Source organism: Heterocephalus glaber, unplaced genomic scaffold, assembly GCF_053883595.1.
Source record: "Heterocephalus glaber isolate CG9 unplaced genomic scaffold, H.glaber_assembly_v1.0 deba00000122, whole genome shotgun sequence".
Classification (NCBI taxonomy): domain Eukaryota; kingdom Metazoa; phylum Chordata; class Mammalia; order Rodentia; family Bathyergidae; genus Heterocephalus; species Heterocephalus glaber.
The window spans coordinates 3,417,411-3,434,947 of NW_028258138.1; the positions used below are offsets into that span (position 1 = coordinate 3,417,411).

The 17,537-nt window shown below is 55.9% G+C and overlaps 1 protein-coding gene across 3 annotated transcripts in view; it reads right to left on the minus strand.

Annotated features, from left to right (window-relative positions):
- The window catches only part of C2cd2 (C2 calcium dependent domain containing 2), a 47,098-nt gene extending 44,544 nt beyond the window's left edge, over nucleotides 1–2,554 (minus strand). For 2 of the 3 annotated variants that reach the window (XM_004842448.4, XM_021256348.2), the window contains exon 1: nucleotides 2,138–2,540. In XM_004842448.4, the coding sequence (XP_004842505.2) occupies nucleotides 2,138–2,401 (264 nt within the window). In that variant the 5' untranslated portion in view covers nucleotides 2,402–2,540. Of the gene's footprint in view, nucleotides 1–2,137 lie in introns of all 3 variants that reach the window. The other variant, XM_013071362.3, reaches the window with a different exon arrangement.
- Nucleotides 2,555–17,537: the final 14,983 nt, after the last annotated feature.

Genomic DNA, 17,537 nt, shown 5'->3' on the forward strand with positions numbered 1-17,537 from the left:
CTAGGGGACAAGCACGCCATTACCCACCAGGCTCAGACCAAGAGCAGGCCGAGGGACAGGGACCAGCACAGGCAGGGGGCAGGGCAGACACTAAGCTGCGGGCGGCTCCCTGGGCCGAGAGCAGGCTGGGAGTGTGAGCCCTAATCGGGGATTAGTGAGCTGGATGGGGAGGGCGAGAGAAACTCAACTAGCACCTGCTCACCCACTCTGCCCGCCAGCCGGGAGGGCGGCACGGCGGTTACCAGATCCTATCTGCCCGCACAACCCTCCATTTCAATTTAAATCAGGCAGCACTCCCAGGCCGAGAAAGTAGAGCAAGGCCACACCAAAGAACAGATCCACAACCACACAGAAATACCACAGGAGCTGGGCATGGTGTGCACACCTGTCATCCCAGCAGCCAGGAGACAGGCAGGAGGATTGCCAGGAATTAGAGGCCAGCATGGGCTACATAGTGAGTTCAAGGCCAGCCTGAACTACATAGGGAGACCCTGTCTCAAAAAAAAAAAATGTTTAATATCATGGGAGACTCTGGGCTACTTTGAGCTCAAACCCAGAGTATTACTGCTGCTTCCAGCCAGCCACTCCAGAGAAACTGATGTCAGACAAGTGTGCGTTGTCAGCCACAGAGAAAGGACAGAGAAACTCTCAAGCCAAATCTCCTTCCCCTCCCTGAACACAAAAGCCCTGCTCTCCAAAGATACAAGTGGTTAGGTGAAAGGTTTTCCCCCAGGCCCTCAAATTCTTTGGGACTCTCAGCTGGACCAACCCACAGGCAGGGCAGGGAGGCCCTCCCTCTGTCGGACCCCCAGGCTCGAGGAAGCCAGAAGCTTTCTAGCTCAGGCCGCAGTAGACTTCAGGAAGCCAATGGGGACCCTCCTGAAGTTGCAGCAAGGTGGCCGCTGCCTCTGGGCCCAGCTCGGGCAGAGCCCCTGCCAGAATCCTGCGGATGCTTCCCCCAGCATCTCCTCAAACCCTGAGGAGAACAAGGACCAGACTGGCATTGGTGCAGGCCACCAGCCCACAGCCTGTGACAGCTGTCAAGCCGTGTGCCAGCAGCTTCCTGGAGACAGATCCATGTCTGCCCAGGTGAGGACCGGGGGCTCAGGGCTGGCCTGGGGTGGATGTCCAGCTGTCACAGGCTGGGGAAGTGATTCCAGGCAACCAGAGAGATGCGAGTCAGCTGACCCTGCGGCCTTCTTCCATCTGGAGTGACAGTTATCTTTTCCAAGAGCTCAGAACATGAACTTGAATGTTGGGTCCATGCTAATTTAGTCAGAGCTCTGGGTTTTCTAATCTCACAGCCACGTGTGGTGTGCCGAGGCCTCAGGACAAAGGCCAGGCTGGGCTGCTTCGGAATATTTTGAAGGTTGCTGGGCCCGTACACACGGCATTCCATGTTTTCAAGGCCAACAGCCTTGGGCTTTGGGCTTAACCACGGGTTGCACAAGCAGGTGCAAGAACACACACTCACCCCTGAACAAGGGGCAGCCAGCAGTGGGCGGCGCTTCCCGAGCCCACTGACTCCTGATCCCCCCAGGACACCTCTACATAGCAGACGCCTTGGGGAGCTTGTCATCAAGCTAGGGTGCTTTAAAAGCAAAAATAAGTCGCCGAGTCGTTAAGTGATGGAAGAAACAGCCACAGGAGTGCGAAGCGGCCGAGTTGAGTAATGAGTTCCCGAGTCTGACCCCAGAGATGACCCAGGTCACATCTGCCTGCCGCCAAAGCTGCATGGCCTGCACAACGGCCAGGACACCTGCGCGGAGCGGCGCTGACTCAGACAGAGGTGAGGGGCCACTGACAGTGCCCAGGGCAGGCCCGCCAGCGGCTGGCCAATGATAGATGCCCTTTTATGTGTCCAGAAACGCAAGCCGCTTGGAAACAAGTTCTTGGCAAAGTTCAGCGGAGTTAGAGCCGGGGGCGTATCTGGGTCAGTTATTCATCTGTCGGCGCGAGATCAGTCAGTGTCCAGCGGGACCCTGAGACCAGACCGCCCGGGTCCCCGCAGGGAGGCCGGGCCCGGGCAGCGTCCCGGGAGGGGGCGCGGCTGGCCGGTCCGCGCTCGGGCGGGAGCAGGCGTGACTGGCCCTGCTCCAGGGCGCCCTCGCCCGCCCACCCGCCCAGTGACACTCACCCGGGTCCCGCCGGCCGCGGCGTTCAGGGCGGCCACCCAGGCCGCCCGCCACTGCGCGCCCCAGCCGTCCAGCGTCAGCATCCACGACAGCAGCGCGTCCGGCTGCCGCCCCTCGGGCCGCCCCGGCCGGCGCCCGCGCGGGGTCCGTGGCCTGGCCCGCGCCCACTGCGCCAGGTACAGGCCCACGGTGGCCACCGCGGCCACGAAGAGCGACACCAGCGCGAGCCACTGCGCCGCGCCCAGCCACCCGCCCAGCGCGGCCATGGTGCGGGCGCATCCCCGGCCGTCGCCGGGACGAGGGCCACGGCCGGAGCCGGGAGCGCGTCTGGGAGCGGGCGGCGGAGCGGGCGGCGGAGCGGAGCCGGAGCGCGTCTGGGCGCCGGAGCCAACGCTTCCTCCCCGCCCAGCCGAAGTGGCCGGGGGTGGGGCAGGGGAGGCGGGACGGGGCGGGGACGGGGCGGGGACGGGCCGCCGGGCCCCCCCCCCCCGCAGTGGAACCGCCCCTCCGCCCCTTAAAGGCCCCGCGGCCCTCACCCCACGTGCGTGCCCCCCCCCCCCGTCCCTCCGGTGACTTCTCGGGCGAGGTGATAGGGCCTGGCCAGTCCCTCCTCGCGACGCGGGCAGGGGACCCTGGTTCATCAGCGCGACCCCGGCGCACTGAGTGCGCGCGCAGGTGTGAGCGCCGCGCAGGGAAAGGCGCCTCCGTCCCCATCACCGCTTTCCGCGGGGCGCGGCTGCAGCAGGTCCCTCAGAGCCCCAGGGACCCCGCGGGCCTGGCCTTCGGGACTGTGCGACCGCAGAGGGGCCCAAGACATCCCGGCTTCGGTGGGTGCGGGCCGAGGGGGCGCAGGGTGTGTGGTGCGCTGTGCGGTTGGGGGTGCGCAGGAGCCCGCAGCGGCCTGGCAGGGAGGGGACCCGCTTACACCCTGACCGCAGGCCTGGGATCGGACCCTGGGCTGGAGCCGCGCCCCGCCCCGGCCGGCCATCAGGGGTCCTGGCCCAGCCCCGCAGGGCCTCCGAAGAGCAGGACCAGGCCTCCCGCCCAGCTGTCTGCGAGGACTCCCGGCCCCTCCGCCTGCTGCACACCAGCTCCTGGGCCCAGTCCAGGGGGTGAGCAGGGCGACTTTTCTCCTGTTATTTTCAGTGGAAACAGAGGGAAGGTTGGGGGGAAGTCTGATCATTTTCTGACGCCGTAGCCAGACCCAGCAGTCGAACCAGCCGAGTCCTGCCGGGTCACCAGCAGCCCAGCCCGTGTCCGCCTGGTCCTGGTGTGCTCACAGCACGCGTGTGCGGTGGCTGCGCTGTGGGCAGGGACCAGCGCCCATCCTGTGCGACCGGTGGAACCGGTCTCCTTCCGCGGGGGACACGTTTCCCAGGCTGCTCACCCGCTGGAGTCTTGTCGCACACTGTAAAGTAACAACCACCTCTGGTCTGGAATTTGTCCCACTTCCATATGTGAGACATATTACAGAGAGTGTCAACAGGTAGACACAGGGCAGGGCGCATCTGCGATTGCTCCCAGGAGCGCATGGAGGGAAGTAAGGGCTGCTGCAGGTTTCCAGACCGCGCAGGTGGCCACTCGAGCTGACCCGTGAGGCAGGGGCCCTGGAGTCCCGAGGAGGAGCGGATGGCCCAGTCCTCTGCAGGAGCAGCACCCTCTCCCCACGGTGCCAGTGCCCCTCCCTGGCGCCTGTCCTCTCCCGGGCCATCTCCCTTCCAACAGGAGCGAGCCCGCAGCTCAGCCAGAAGTTGCCTCTGTCCTCGCCTGCCCCGTCCTTCAAAGGCGCCGGGTTCTCAGGCGCATTCTGCAGTGGCTTTGTCATATTTAACCCCACTTAGAGGACCCCAGAGGTGCTGGCTGTTCACCCAAGCCCACCCCTCTCCCGGTGCTCAGCTGAGCCAGGAATCCTTCCGGTGAACTCTTGGGAGCCACCAGACAGCCAGCTGCCTGGAATGCTCCTGAGGGCCTGGCTGCAGACTCCGGCCTGGACTTGGGTCACAGCAGGCCCTGTGGCAGAGAGGGGACAGCAGAAACTGTCCTGGATTCTGTCATCGTGCTTTACAGTCAACATCCCCAGAGCCTGGAGGAAAGGCTCTATCGTTGCATTTTTCATTTTCATCTAAAATCATTTCTGCTGCAAGTGTGGTAGTGCACACCTGTAATCCCAGCATTCGGGGAGGCTGAGGCAGGGGGATCGAAAATTCCAACCCAGTCTGGACAATTTAGTGAGACCCTGTCTCAAAACATAAAAAATAAAATAAAAATAAAAAGAGCTGGAGGTGTGGCTCAGTGGGAAAGCCCTGGGTCTGATCTCCAGCATACAATCAATCAACCAATCAATAAATAATAAACAAATAAGTGCCTAAAATGCTCCCACACTGTCAGGAATGGAGTCCCCTGGCCTCGGGTGGTTTCTTCCCTGCATCAAGGTGGGAAGTACTTCCGAGTCATCCCCAGGGCAACCAGAATCTGGGAGAATGTCACCTTTTCAGAAATTAATAAACATGACTAGGATCGTGTGTCTCATGTCTGTAAACAAAGTGATCTTATTCACCTAAGAAATTATTCATTAGCACAGAGCCAGATATTCTTGGTTTATAAAGGTACCTTTTTAAAAAATGGGACTTTTGTTACATTCCCAATATGACTATCTTTCTAGAAGAGGGGAAAAGTTGGGGTCTGGAAAGTCTCTAAGGCAGCTGGAGTTTCCTCTTCATCCTGCCGTGGGTCACACTGTTGTCAGCATTTTTTTACTTCTTTGAGTTTTGATTTTTGAGACAGGGTCTCGCTATGCAGTCCAGGCTGGCCTTGAACTCACTACATACCCCAGGCTGGCCTCGAACTCTCGGTGATCCTCCTGCCTCAGCCTCCCGGGTACTGGGATGATAGGCGTGTGCCACCATGGCCAGGTAGATATTGTCATTGTTGCTTGAATTGTCAGGCTGTGCCCCAGTACGCCTAGCCTGGAGTGGGGCTGTGATGATCACTTCTCAGGTAGACTTCTGGCCTAGCACCCAGGCTGTGAAGGGGGAGGCAGCCGAGCAGCCCTGCGGACCTGGGCCCAGACTGCCCCAGTGCACAGGCTGGAAGTCTGATGAGCCCATTCCTGTCCTGCCAGGGAGGCCATGCAGGGGGCCCGGCGACTCAAAGTTCAGCCGGGCCTCCCCTGACTTAGGGAATCCACGGCGACTCCCTTGGGGGAGCAGCTGCCAGCCAGGGTAGGCAACTGCGGGCTCCCGGAGGTCCAGGCTGCACAGCGCCTGCTCCCGCTTCCTTCGCCCCAGGCCCGGGGAGGATGATGTCATCCTGTTAGGGGGAGACGCTGGGTTCTGAGAGGCCGAGCTGCGCTGGAGGCCACACAGCCCAGGTGGCTGAGCCGGGTCTGACACCAGGCGCATCTGCCCGGACCCCAGGTTCCTCCTGGCCCTGTCCTGCAGGCAGAGGCGTGCGCATTCTAGCTTTGAAGTGCCCAAAGCTGGAAGCCAGGGGCCTTGGGCTTCTCATGGCCAAGGCACTGAGGCCGGCAGGAGACAAGCGGCCCTTTGCTCTGAAGTCGGGACACACAGACCCTCTGCAGCCAGGATTCAGAGGTGGCTGGACACAGGGCGACCGAGGGGAGCCATTGATGGCCAGTGAGCAGTGTTCCTGCCACTGCAGCCTCACCCCACCTGCCGCCCACCTCAGCTCGAGCTGCAGCCAGGACACGCCCAGGTGCTGCCCAGGTGCCACTGGGCTCCGGCTGTGCCTGCCCCTTAGAAGCGCAGTTTGTGGGGACCTGGGGGCGCGAGGGCACCCCAGGCCTAGAGAGGGGAAGGCTTCTGAGCAGCCTGCCATAAGAGGCTCCTGCTGCGGGGTGTGGCTGAGGTGGCTTTGGGGGAAGGGTCGTGGGCCTGGAGAAGGAGCAGACTCAGCAGCCCATGGCGTGGCCATTCCCAGGGCCACTTGGATGACACAGCTTACCTCCACCTTTGGTTTTTTGAGATGAGTCACCCTATGTAGCCCAGGCTAGCCTGGAACTCATGCCGATCCTCCTGCCTCAGCCTCCCGAGTGCTGGGATTACAGGTGTGCACCACTGTGCCCAGTTTAGGGTCCTTCTATGGGACTCCCTATGTGGGGTGGCTGTGCCAGGGAAGAGCCCATCACAGTATTATAGATAGATAAGTTAATTAGATATCTGGTTGGCCGGTAGACAGGGCCTCCCTTAAGGCGCCAGCCCTCCAGGAGCCAACACAGCAAGGAGCCAGCATGGAGAACAACTAAGACACATTCACTGGTTAGCACTGTAAAAAGGAAAAGAAGTACTATTTCCTCTAGAGATAAATAGGAGTGATTGATATTCTAAATGGGAAATTCCAGGGCTGGGGATTTAGCTCAGTGGTCCCACTGCCTGCCTTGCAAGCACAAGGTCCTGAGTTCAAACCCCGTCCCCCCCTCAAAAAAAAAGAATCTAGGTGTCTAAATGGGAAATTCCTTTATGTGACTTGTCTTCCCATCTGACCCCCACTTAATCAATATCACCTGGGTGACTGTACTTGTAATCTCATTGGTTGGTCATGGCTTTGTCCCACCTCATGCCCACCTTGTAAATTTCCATTGGGTCTTACAGTTTTGTCCCACTTTGTACCCGCCTCACCACATGGCTTTGCTGTATAAAACATCTTTGAAAAGGGGGGCAGGTGGGCATCCCACTTTCCGGTCCCCCTCTGTCTCTCTTAGGCAGAAGCTTTCCTTCTCCCAATAAATTTTTCCTACTCTTAACCTCCATTGTTCCTAGAATCCATTCTTCGATTTTAGAGAACACAAACTCGTGTTTCGGGCATCTAGTAGGTTCAGGAGTTACATCTCTTCCCCCTGTATCAACAGCAGGCTGGAGGGCTAGGCTTAGTCCCTGAGGAAACACAGGAAAAGTATCTCTTATCCCCGATGACACACGGTCCTCATGATAGATGCTGTACCTGTGTTCCACCCCCATGTTTTCCTTTGTGCTATTCTTTAAAAAGCACTACTGGGCACATGAAGAGAAGCAGCAAAACGGGAGGGAAATTTAGCATCTTTACGAGTTAAAGGAAACTATTGTTAAAAGGCTTTTTAAACCACACATGGTGGCATACCCCCTTAATCCCAGTTCTTTGGAAGTCTGAGGCAGGAGGATTGCAAAATCCAGACTAGTCTGAGCAATTTAGTGAGATACTGTCTCAAAATAAAATGTAAAAAGGGCTGGGGATGTAAGTGAGGGCTTGAGCACTTGCCTAGTGGCACGTGAATGCCCTGAGTTACAGGGCCAGTACCACAAACAAACAACAACAAGAGGGCTTTGTAAAACAACCAAGGAGCCAGCGGTGCCTGGCTGTAATCCCAGCACGCAGGAGGCTGGGGCAGGAGGATCAAGGTGAGTTCCAGACCAGCCTGAACTGCATAGCAAGGCCCCTATTTTAAAAAATTGATAAAAAATAAAACAACCAAGGAGCCATTTACCTACATGTGATGAACGTGCTAACTATAAGTGATGTTGCCTACACTGTGACTTCAGATAGTCATGCCAATAATACAAAGTGAAGGGTTTTGCTGGGGCAGGAAACACGCGTTTCCGTTCCCGGCGAGCCTGGCGCCCGGCAGTTGCAGAGTGAAGCTCTCCAGGCACTGTCTGAATTCCCAATTCTGACAGCTGGGTGTGGCTCGGCTGTCCCGACTACACCCGAGGCCATTGCTGTGTGGGGCTGCATTCCCCAGGGTCACCCTCTGGAATGTGGCAGAGCCAGCAGGACCCCAGTGGCTGTCTTGCCCATCCCAGACTGGGGCGGGACTGGAAGGAACTGGCAGGGAAGTGCGGGAAGGGGATGCCTGGGCTCTTCCTCCAGGCCAGGTGGTCCTCCTGAGGGGCCCTGCTCCACCCCATCCTTGCTCCGGGGACCCTGGAGGGCTCAGCGCTGCTTCAGAAAGCGGCAGGAGGACGGGAGGATGAGTGTGCTGGAAGCGAGGGAGAAGATCTGGGGGATTCTCGGCAATGCGCCCTTCACCGCAGTACATTTAAAATGTGAACCTTCACCGTATTTTCAGGTCACGGCTCACGTCCACCTGTGGCTTGGAACAAAGTCTGCTCTTTGTTGCGCTCAGTGCGGCCGCAGCCTGGGTGGTGAGGTGGAGAGGATCAAGGGGCTCCCAGGGCTGGGGCGTCGCCAGCATCCTGGGGGCCTGGATGCACCTCGACCCCCACTGTCCCCTCAGGTGCTCCTGGTTGGTCCGCATCAGTCCTTGGCTTCAGTGGTTTTGCTTCTATTTCGTTGCTCTTGTGCTGAAGCCCCTGTACTTCAAGGGGTGCAGACAGAGCAGGCCTGGAGAGCGAGCACTGGTGGCGAACCTGTGGCATGCGCGTGCCAGTGGGCATGCAGAGCCCTCTCTGTCAGCACCCCAGCAGCGGAGCGCAGGGTAATAGTTTTGTTTTGTTTTGTTTCTTTAAACTAAAACCTCAGTATTCAGGTTTAATTACAGTGCTGGCACTTTGCAATAAATAGGTGGGTTTTGGGCTGCAGTTTGGGCGCTCAGTCTCTGAAAGTTTCGCCATCCCTGCTACAGTCAAACATCCGGACATTATGAAAGTCAAGCTCAGGGGAGAGCCAGATGCCTGCAGGTGAGAGGGAATCAGGGACCTGCGGCTCTTGGGCACTTGTGCCAAGGCCCTGGAGATCATTGGGACTCTGTGTGCTCAGCATTTACTTGGGGCCCAGGAGAGGGAAGGGATGGGGTGCTGGCCAGGGCTTGGGGATGACACTAGGCCAGTGCCTCCGAAGGAAGAGCGGAAGCCATGGTTAACCTCACATATCCACAGTTCTCTCTCTTTCAGTGGTACTGGGGGCTGAACCCAGGGCCTTTGCACTGCATCATATCCCCACTCCTTTTACAGTTTTAAAAACATTTTTTGGCTTAAATTCTTTTATTGGTGCATTTTAGGTATTCAATACGTTTACATTTATCACTGGGTGCTTGTACCTGTACATCATGTATCTTGGTTCTTATTTTTTCCCCATTCCCTGTGCGCCCTTCACCCCCTCCACCCTTCCCTATTTACAAAGACTTCGTTTCCATTTTTTCCTTTTCTCATAATTTTTCCTTTCCCTTCTTTCCTTTCCCCTTCCCCTCCCACTTCCCCTACACCTTTGGACCTTTTCTTCCTATTTCAAATTATCAATTATTCGTCTTAATCATTTTAATCCTTATTTACACTTTCAGTTTCTCACACTAGAGAAACTAACCATTTGGTACTTACACATGTGTGTTAGTTTTTAAAACTTTTGAGACAGCGTTTTGCTATGTCTCTAAGTGCCCTGGTAGGGCAGGAACTCAGGATCCTCCTGCCTCAGCCTTCCATGACACTGGGATTACAGGCGTGTGCCACCATGCCTGGCATCTCATTTCCATTTTTCTAAATTGCTGTTGCTCCTCTTTCTGTCTTAAGATTCAGCAGCTGAACCCCACCAGGGTGGCTGCATCCCTGTCTTCCTCCATCCCAGCAGCCTGCACCTCTGCAGAGACACCGTTGCTGTTGATGGAGTCTCTGGCCCGGACCCCGAGGGACAGGCGGACTGGGTCTCGGTGGGGTCTCCCACTCAGCGTGTAAAGTACGTGCACCTCTTGTTCTTCCTCCTGCTGCCCACAGATATTTTGTTTTCTCTCTGCGTTAGGCTCTGCCCTGAGATTCTCGACTTCTCCCAGCTCTGCAGATCTGATCCACAGGGGGCTGGACAGCTGGGAGGGGAGAGGGCTGAGGGCGCCGTGCCTGGCTCCGTCCATCCGAGTCCAGGTACCCGTGGGCTGTGCTTGGGGCAGCGCTGCCTCCCACCTGTGAGAGAGGATCCCACGCTCCGGTCCATGCTGCTCCTGAGGAGAGCTGCAGGCCGGCTTGGGGCTGCTGCAGGCCCAACGGGTGCCCTCCTGGCCTGCCCGGCGGCCTCGGCTGGCTCTGGTCTGGCTGTGCGCAGGTGGACCTGGCCTCACCTCGCCTCAGCCTCCGGGTGTCCCTGGCTTCCTGCCCCGTTTCTCCATCGCCTCCATTGCAGTGCCTGTGTAGGTGTAGAGGACAGGACGCCCCCGGGGGCAGACCAGGCCCAGGCGAGAGAGGACGGGGAACCTCCTCTGCAGCCCAGCACCTGCACCCCCTGCCCTGGAGCCCATCGCGCACAGGGAGGGGCTTGCGTGCCCCGCAGCGAGCGACGCTGTGGAGGGGAAAGCAGGCCATGGCTCTGAGGTTTTCCTCTGGACAATAAAATAGGTGAAAAACACTGAGAGATGGAAATGTCAGCCTCTCACAGTGCTATCTCCAGTTTAGATGCCTCACGAACACCACACAGAGTGCATTATGGTTTCTCTCTTGGCACTCATGCAAACTCGCGGGGACCTTCAGTAGGCCTCTCGGCTTGGCTCTCCTCAGGTCAGAGGCTGCAGTGTTGAACGATTTCTCTGCTGTAATTTTGAGCCAGTGCGTGGCACACTCCTGTAACCCCGGCGCTCCGAAGGCTGTGACCAGAGGGCACGGAGTTCAAGGCTGGCCTGGGCCCCTGGGCTGTAGTTCAGCAGGCCTGCAGCCCTGGGCGGTTCTCTCCTCTCACCTGCAGGGCTACCTCCTCCTGAGCTGAGAACCTGTTCCCTGCTGACCTCTGAGAGCTTCAAGGTCAGAAGCCAGGTGAGGGGTCCCAAAGACCACCCCCAGGGCAGCGACTTGCTAGAGGCCCCTTGGGCTGGGCAGGTGGCTGTGCCCACAGGCATGGCATCACGGCAGCGACAGGACACAGATGAAACAGTCCGGGAGGGGACTGCCCAGCCACATCAGTCCTCAGCAGCTGCTTGTGGAATGTGAGCAGGGTGCTGGCTGCCCGGGAGCCCCTGAGAGACGCAGAGCCAGCTGCCACCCCCTGCCCGGTGGGTTCCACACGCTCTGAAGGAAAGTAGTGAGCACCCCGCCGCTTGGCACCGTCCTCCCATGGACCTGGGAGCCAATGCTCGGATTCGGCCGGGACACCGCAAATGCTCTGTGAGGGGGACGGCAGTCTCGGCCCCGAAGTTCCCGTGCCCTGTCCAGCAGTGTCTGTCTTGGGTGCCCTGCAGAGTCTGCCTGGCTGCTGGAGCGTTGCTGGCCCACGGGGGAGGAGAGGAAAGGTGCTGGGCACAACATCCCCTTACCCCCAAATCTGGGAGTTCATCCATAAATTTGTCCGAGTACAAACCAGGCGCCGTGGTGCATGCGGTCATCCCAACATTCGAGAGGCTGAGGCAGGAGGCTCTCTGAGTTTGAGGTCAGCCTGGGCTACATAGTGAGACCCTGTCTCAAAAAACCAAAAAATGGACCGGAGATTTAGCTCAGTGATTGCGCCACCTGCTCTGCAAGAGCAAGGACCTGAGTTCGATCCCCAGTACCAAAAAACAAAACAAAACAAAATACTAAAAAAATTTTTTTTAAAGAATCTAAGTGTGAATTAGGCCTGGTGGTGCCCACCTGTAACCCCAGCTGCTCAGGAGGCTGAAGCAGGAAGGATCAGGAGGACGGACATTTGAGGCCAGCCTGGGAGAAACTTAGTGTCAAAATGAAAGAGTTAAAGGGCGGAGGCTGCAGCTTGCTGGCAGAGTGGCCCTGGGCTCTGTCCCGGTAGTGTGACCAGGAGGAGGGACCCTCCGAGCACTCCAATCACCGTAAGTCAGATGGCAATGTCTTTCTGAAGACCCCTAATCTCAGCTGTACAGACAGAAATACAAAGCCAACCACGACCCAGGACTGTCGGGCCCATGTTCCCCACTCTGCTCTGGCCTCTGTGCCCTTGGGGGCTGCAGGTGCACCAGCCTCCTTTCTTCCTTCCACCCAGCTGACTCACCCTGAAAGCTCAGGAGCCCAGTGCTGAGGGCCGCTGATACTTTCAAAACACCACAAAAACTTTCCTGTTTTAGGGACCACAAAAATGTTTTAATTTACAGTGGACCCTTGAGTTACGACTGGCCTAACATACAAACAACTTGGGTTATGTCCAGAATTTTAGTTTTAACTTACGACGAAAGTCTTGAGTTACAACCCGAATGTTGGCTGCTTGTGCTTCCAGATGGTCTCAGATACAGATTTAACCCTTAAACAATTCTGGAGGCGACATGACAACATCCTTTCCTGGGGTTAAGTGAGAAATCCTGGGCCAGTGTCTCTCTAAGGACACTGAGATCTGCCTGTGTACAGGAGAGAGACTTCACTGACCAACTTGAGTTACAATCAGCCCTTGGGAACAACTTGAGTTTGTAAATCAAGGGGCCACAGTATCTTAAAATCAGAAGGGAAAGAATGACTTTTTAGGATGGAAGATTTTTTTCACATCTTTAATCCAGCCTAGATCATAATTGTCTTTATATCAATGCAGTTGTAAAATATACTTTTAATACACTTTTTTTGGTGACACTGGAGATTGAACCCAGAGCCTCTGCACTAAGCTACATCCCCAGTTCGTTTTTTATTTTCTGTTTGGAGACATTTGCTGAGTTGCCCAGACTGGGCTCAAACATTTGATCCTTCCGCCTCAGCCTCCCAGAGGGCTGGAATTACAGTCATGTGCCACCACACCTAACTTCACATGAATTTTTTTTTTTTTTAGTGGAGTAAAGGTCCTGCCCCAAGTGCCTAGGGCCCACAGAGTTATTAAGTGGCTCTGTCTTCACTGTTTTTTTTTAAAAAATGGCCCACATTACTACTGGGGACAGCTCAGGTCTTAGCCCTGCACTGGAAACAGGATTATTCCAAAGAAGAGAATTCCCAAAGTTCCTAAATTGGGAGCGTGTTTCTGAGCTCTGGTAAATCTTTCCACCACCGCTCTGTTGTAGGCCTCACCTTGGTGACAGCCAGGGACATATCCAGCTGCTTCCTCCGTGAGTCAGGGGCATTCCTGCTGGACTTGCCCCAGAGCAGTGTGGGTGGAAGGCGGTAAGAGAGCCCCGCCTTCTCCATGACCCAACAGCTCATCATCTTTTATTTATTTTGTTGTTTTTGAGACTGGGTCTCACTATGTAGCCCAGGCTGCCCTTGAACTCACGGTGACCCTCCTGCCTCAGCTTCCTGAGTCTTGGGATTACAGGTGTGCGCCACATGCCTGGTTATTTTATTTTAAAAGGAAGGGTATTTTGAACTTTATGTTCTTTCACTTTACCAAGAAACTGGACAAAAATAACATCCTACTTTACACAGTGTTCAATAATCTCTGCTCTTTGATCTGGTAAACAGAGCAGCGCTGGATAAGCCCGGGGAAGTCACCCGGGGACTTGGTGCACGCTGTGGAATGCTGCTTTCAGCCCTCACAGGGACCCCAGAACCCCGCTCTGCTCCCCTGACCCCAGCTGTAGGTTCATGTGGGGCAGACTGAGCTAGCTCCGGCCTCTGTCCCCGGGACGCCACGGGGCTCCTGAGGGGGGGGCGCCCTCCCCCACCCAGAGGTCCCCGGAGCCCAGGCCTTGGTGCAGGCAGGCAGGGACCTGCTGTCGGTTAGGAAATCTGTGTCATGGGTGGAGACAGAGGGTTCTCACCGCACAGGACGTGAAAGGGAGCCTGAGCTCGAGGCCCGCTCCTATGGGGCCTCTCCACGCCACCAGCACGCCCCTCGGCCATGGGACACCCTCGGGTGGCTGGAGGTCGAGGGGCAGATCCAGCCTGGACTGAGGAGTAATTCTGTGCCAACCTTGTCCTGCACCAGTTGCCTGGCATTTTTCCTGGGAGCTTTGGCACGGCATGCGCAGGTATGCAGAGCTGGGTGTTCCAGGTCTCGGTAGCTAACCTGGCACCACAGAATCACGTTCAGTGCCTCCCCCAAAGGGAGGAACAGAGTCTGGCTCTCTCAGCCTGCAAGGAGCAACTAAACTCCAGACAAAATACATAAAGGAAAGATTCATTTGTTTTCGAGGCAGAGCCTCACTGTGTAGCCAGGCTGGCCTTGAACTTGCAGAGATCTTCCTGCTTCAGCCTCCAGAGTACTGGGATGAGAAGCATGCGCCACCATGCTCAGATCTTGAAGGAATGATTTTTAAAATGTTGAACATCAGGCAACCAAGAACCATGGTCGGTGGGAGACGGGAAAGAGGAGGGAGCCAGCGGTGTCCCTGACGTGAGGAGGTGGCCGTGGAGCTCCGGGAGACAGGCGGCTGGGTGCTGTGCTGTGCAGGGAAGAATAGGGAGAGGGGACAAACCCTGCAGGCCCTCAGGGGTGCCTGGCTCTTCAGGGACCTGCCGGGGCTGTGACCGAGCAGGCAGGGGATCAGAGGAGCAGCCCTGGAGTCTGCACATCACTTACAGTAACTCGGGGCAGGCAGCGCTGGTGGGGACGCGGAGTCAACCCCGACGAGGTGCTGCTCTGCGTGCGGGGACACAGTGGAAAGGCAGAGTCTGAGAGCACAGAACTCTCCCTAATGAATCGGCCATGTTCCCCAACCCAGCTCCAGAATATTTACAGGAATCAAGCATCGCAGCCCCCGAGGCGGGTCGCGCAGGGGCGACAGCCTGCTCTGCAGATGCAGGTGACAGGAACCCCACAGACCAGCGAGGCGACGGGACCAGCATGAGGGGAGGCTGCCGGGGAGCTGAAGGAAAGGCAGGTGGAGGAGAGCACAGGCTGGGCGGACGAGGTCCACATCCAGGCCCAGCAGGGAAAAGGAGGTCTGCGGTGAAGGCGGCTGAGGCACTGCAGGGCCTAACAGAAACTACCCCGAGTGGAGCAGAGGAGAGAGACGCCTCCCGGGGCAACAGGGGCCTCTGCGACAATTTGAGACGGCTGACGTACAGTGACCGGGGTCTTCGAGGGAGAGGAAAGAGCTGGCCGGAAAGGAAACATCTGAAGAGTTCGTGGCTGAAAACTTTCCAAATTTGATTTAAAACCTATGAATTTATAAAATCTAAGAAATTAAATGAACCCAACTGCACGCACACATACATGCCATGACAGCTGTATCACAGTACCTCCTGTCAGACAGCAACAGACTGGTAAGTACACAAAACAAGTAAAAGCAGCCAGAGTACATAAGACGATGCAGGTACAGAGGCACAAAGGTGAGGACAGCAGGCTCCTCATTGAACATGGCTCAAGTTAGAAACACTGAAGCGGCATCTTCAAAGCCCAGAAAAACCAAACTGTCAGTGGAGAACCCCATGCCCAGCAAAAATATCTTCCAAAGTGGGTGAGGTAAAGTTCTAGACATATGCAGCTGAGAGAATTCAGCACTGAGGAGTCCCCTGTGAGGAATGCTGATGGCCTCCAGGCAGAAGGAAGCAGCCGGCACAAATCCGGACCTGCAGAGATGGAAACACACAGGAAGTCCGGAGGCTGCGCTTCTTGCTCCTTCAGCCTCTGTGAGGAAACCAACTGCAGAAAGGTGGTAACAGTGCATTCTTGGTCTGCCAGCCACAGAAGTGAATGTTTGCCAACCGAAGCATAAAGGCCAGGTGGTGGCTGGGTGGACAGCAGCTGGAGGTGCCTTAAGGGTAGGCCGTGGTGAGGAGGAGAAGTCAGCCACACCCCTGTAGAATCCACAAAGCAGGGACAGCTTGTGGGCCAGCAAAAGAAGTCAGTGTTTAGTCAGTTTCTCAGTGCTGAGACACAGTGCCCAATACCAGAACTTTATTTTGGCTGGCTGCAGGGCGAGGGGCTTGGCAGAGGAGAGCTGCTCACACCATGGCTGCAGGAAGCAGAGCGATCAAGGGAGGAGGAGGGAGACAGACCCTTCCAGGACACGGCCCAGTGACAGCCTCCTCTGACCAAGCTTCACTGCCCAACATCACATTTAGCTACAAACCCATCAGTGGACCAATCCAATCCAGTAATGAGCATCACACCCCATTATCCAGTCACCCCCCAAAGCACCACCTATGAGCACATGAGGATCTGTGGGACATCTGGTATGAACTGTAACATCATGGAATCATAAAAAAATATTCAGCTAATCCAAAAGAAGGCAGAAAAAGGCTGGGGATTTAGCTCAGTGGCACTGTGCCTGCCTTGAAAGCTCAAGGGCCTAAGTTCAATTCCCGGTACCGCAAAACAAAACAAGTAGAAAAAGATAAAACAGGGAGCAAAGGATAGATGAGATAGATGGAAAATGAGTGATAAGATAGTAGATTTGATCCCAGCCATATAAACAATCACATTAAATGCAAATGATCTAAATATGCTGATTGAAAGGCAGAGAATATCAGACTGGACTAAAAAATCAATACTGGAATATATGCTGACTACAGGAGACACACTAAATATAGTAACACAAATAGGCTAAAAGCAGAAGAATGGAAAAATACACCATGCTTTCTGTGGTTTGGATCTGGTCTGGTCCAGCAATGGCTCCTGAATTAAAGACTTAATCCTCAGCTCACTGCTGCGTATTGGGAGGAGTGGCACCTTTAAGAGGTGGGACCCAGGGAGGTTGTAGGTCATTGGGGGTGTGCTTCAGAAGGGTCCCTGGGACCCCAGCCCTTCCTCTTCCTCTTCCTCTTTCATTTCCAAGCCATGGAGTGAAGGTTTTGCCACATTCTCTAGCCATGATGTACTGCCTCACCATAGGCCCAAAGAAATTGGACCGAAATCTGAAACCATGGGGCAAAATAAACCTTTCCTCTTTTGTTACAGTACTCAAAAGCTGACTAACAATGTTAAGACTCATTAAAAGAAAGCAAGGATAGATCCACTAATGCAAATGCAGTAGGTTTCACCGTAGATACTAAGGGTCGTTTTAGCAAATGCTAAGAGGGATAAGTACATCAGTTCTCTACAGGCATCCAACACCACAGTGCTAAAATACAGGAGGCCACTATCAGAAGAACAGTAAGGAGAAAGAGACAAAGAAACAGTCATAGCCCTTCCCTCTGTAGATTTCTGCTAGGTGGGTGGGCGTTGCGGACCCGGGGCTGGGACTGGCTCACAGAGCCTGGAGAGGACAGGCTGGTTCTCCCACCCAGGAGAAGTGCAGGCCGTTGCCCCAGGGTACTGGATGGTGGCTGAGGCTCTCAGCACGCCCTGGCAGATCTCCCCGCGTGTAGCAGAGGATTCGGAGTACATCCAGGTGTGAGCATGCGTATATTTCCCTGAGTCTGACTGCCAATGGCCTGGGGTCCCCGTCCCCTTCAAGGGCCACTGTACAGACTTGGTCTCGGTTTCCATACTCCTCTCCCCAAAAGGGACCTGAATTCCCTAGAGAGGTGGCTGGTTTCAGAGCTCTGGCAGGGAGAGAACGAGACAGGGCTGAAAGGAAGAACACTCAGAGAATGAAGGGGCTTGTGGGAGGGCAGAGGCCGTCGATGCCAGACCAGTGTGAACATCAAATAAAAGAGATGGCAACTGCTTGTGACACACTGAATAGAGTAGGAGTCTATGAATCTACAACACACACATACAAGTAAATGA